The sequence below is a fragment of the Plasmopara halstedii genome (assembly GCF_900000015.1).
Source record: "Plasmopara halstedii genome assembly, contig: Scaffold_650, whole genome shotgun sequence".
Taxonomy (NCBI): domain Eukaryota; phylum Oomycota; class Peronosporomycetes; order Peronosporales; family Peronosporaceae; genus Plasmopara; species Plasmopara halstedii.
In genome coordinates this window covers 1,080,609-1,082,895 of record NW_020187567.1, presented here as the reverse complement: position 1 = coordinate 1,082,895, position 2,287 = coordinate 1,080,609, and the positions used below count along the sequence as shown (strand labels likewise).

The 2,287-nt window shown below is 42.6% G+C and overlaps 1 protein-coding gene across 1 annotated transcript in view; it reads right to left on the bottom strand.

The window, feature by feature from the left end:
• Window positions 1-834, bottom strand: part of PHALS_12853 (uncharacterized protein) — a gene marked incomplete at both ends in the record, with an annotated part of 874 nt that extends 40 nt beyond the window's left edge. The window contains 2 exons of the mRNA XM_024728488.1: window positions 1-716; window positions 796-834. The exon at window positions 1-716 is cut by the window's left edge and continues 40 nt beyond it. Coding sequence (XP_024578960.1) covers window positions 1-716; window positions 796-834 — 755 coding nt within the window. The remainder of the gene's footprint in view (window positions 717-795) is intronic.
• Between the last annotated feature and the right edge of the window lie 1,453 nt (window positions 835-2,287).

The following is a 2,287-nucleotide window of genomic DNA, read 5'->3' as shown; positions in this document are numbered from 1 at the left end:
GAGTCCGTAAAGCGCTTTTGCAATTCCACTAACGAAGGTGTCGGTCTCTCCCACAACTCCGAGAACACAATGAGGTTGTACAGCATCTCGGAGCTCTTTTCGCTTGGATCTGGATCGAAGTGACCAATATCGATCAAATTGTTAATGAAGCTCGTCAAGACGTCTACATCATGGGGTTGACAGCGCTTGAGGCGGTACACAAGTTGAGGAATTGTCATGTACATCGCTGGGATTGTCAGCAAAGATGAAACAAGTCTTCGCAATTTGTACGAGGCTGGCCACTTTAGATTATTTATATTCATGGTGTTCATCATTTGAAAGCACGCCGAGTCAACGTGGTTGTCGAGATCGGTCAAAATATTTTGATATGCAGCAATTAGCGTGTCGGGGGCTTTGAAATAGGAGCTACAGACACGGTCGTGATTGCAACGCTCCATTAAAGTTCTCGCCACTTCGTCAACGTTAAGGTCATATTCCATATTATAATTGTATAATCCCGTGGTACTCATTGGCGAATCCAGGACGTAACCAGTAACTTCAGGAGGGTCGAGATGCATAAGACGTTCCACTAGTAGCGCTGTGTAAGCTGTACCATAGACAAAAGTGTTGCCACCATTTGAAAGTTTTGAAATTAAGTTGTAAAGGTCGTGCGCCGCACTTGTTGGCGAAAATGCTGCGAGATCACCAAACTTGGATTCTAGATCGACGGCACATGACTTAGCTTGGGCAGGGTTCATTGAATATCAAATTCTGGATCGCTTGTTGTCATCCCACAATCCAAAATCGTGCTCTTACCGCTTCCACGAGTATCCATGAGGTAAATGTTCGCAACATTACTTAATTCGAAATTAAGCAAGTACGCAGAAAATTCCACTACGTATAAACAATGTCCTAAAGGTTAGTAGTGATGCTATCAATTCATTTAAGAAATTACTTACTGGTTTTGAAGCTTGTTCCCTAAATCCATATATTATAAGCAGTCTCGGGGTTATTGGAAGGAAATCGTTTTACAAAGATTTCGATAGTCTGGTTAACACTCTTGGGCGCTGTACAAACGTCAGAGTAGCACAAAGGTGCCGAAAACTTGCTGCATTCCACTGTCAGTGCTGCAGTTTCGTTGTCAAGATCCATAGTACTGGTGAACAGGGGGCAGGGATACCATTTGGACACCTCATGTTTTTTGGAAGCGGAGGCCTGTACAACGCAAATTGCGACAAAGGCTCCAAATTTGAACTTCATTTCGATTGGTATCACGACTTGTTAGACGAAGTAAATTGCGGAATGATGACCTGTGATCATAAAGTCTGTTGACCTTCATAGAGCTCGCTAGACAAGTTTGAATCACCAAGCCGCGAAATCTGCTATTATAAGCTAACTGATTGTTATAAATGGCCCTGAATACACAAGCTCTGTAGGAATATTGTCAATAATGCTTTACGTCGTATCCAGATGGATAAAATAGAGATTTCATTAGATAAAGCCTGATGGATGTCACTGGTAAAGGCATCACTCAATCAAACAGAGAGCTTCTACGGAAGTATCATGTCGAGAATGTCGATGATACAATATGCGATGGTGTTGCTGTGAACCTTGAGCTAGTTCACTTAAACAAATGCGTCTGCATGTTTCTATCTAGCTTAACTGCTGTGAGTATCTTATCGAAATTTCCTTAGTATTATCTATTTCCTAAAATTCTTAACTATCTACAATACTAAACCTTTCTAGAAATTTGCACACTATGACATTGTAAAGGGGCCCCGTAAATTCTGCATCTGTTCTGTATCACCATCCCTCCATCAACAATAATACCGGATCATTTGTAACGGGGATACACATACCCCAGGAACAGGTGTGTGTGTCACACCAGATGGGCATGGCGGTACAGCCAATAGTTATACATGTATTGAGTTTTTACTATACATATTTAGGAAAATCTATGCATTTCAATTAGGCGGCAATTGTCAAAGATAAAAATATATAGAGTCACAAAACACCGTCGTGTGTTTGTGTGCTGCCCGGCAGCTCGGAGCTCTACTCCCTTGTCCCCAGCATAGTGTTGGAGTGTGCATTCCAAGCAAGTCGTGTCGACTTGAAATTGAATTCGGCATTCAGTGCCACATTCACTGCCTCTTCAAATGTAGATGGATACACACGGAAGGCATTCATTCTGGCCACGCCAGTGCGGAGGCCTTCCATAAAGACGGTCACTGTGACCGCCTCAGGAAGGAAATCTGCTGCCATCACGGCAATAAGAGTACGCATTTCTTGGACAAAGTCCACCAATTTG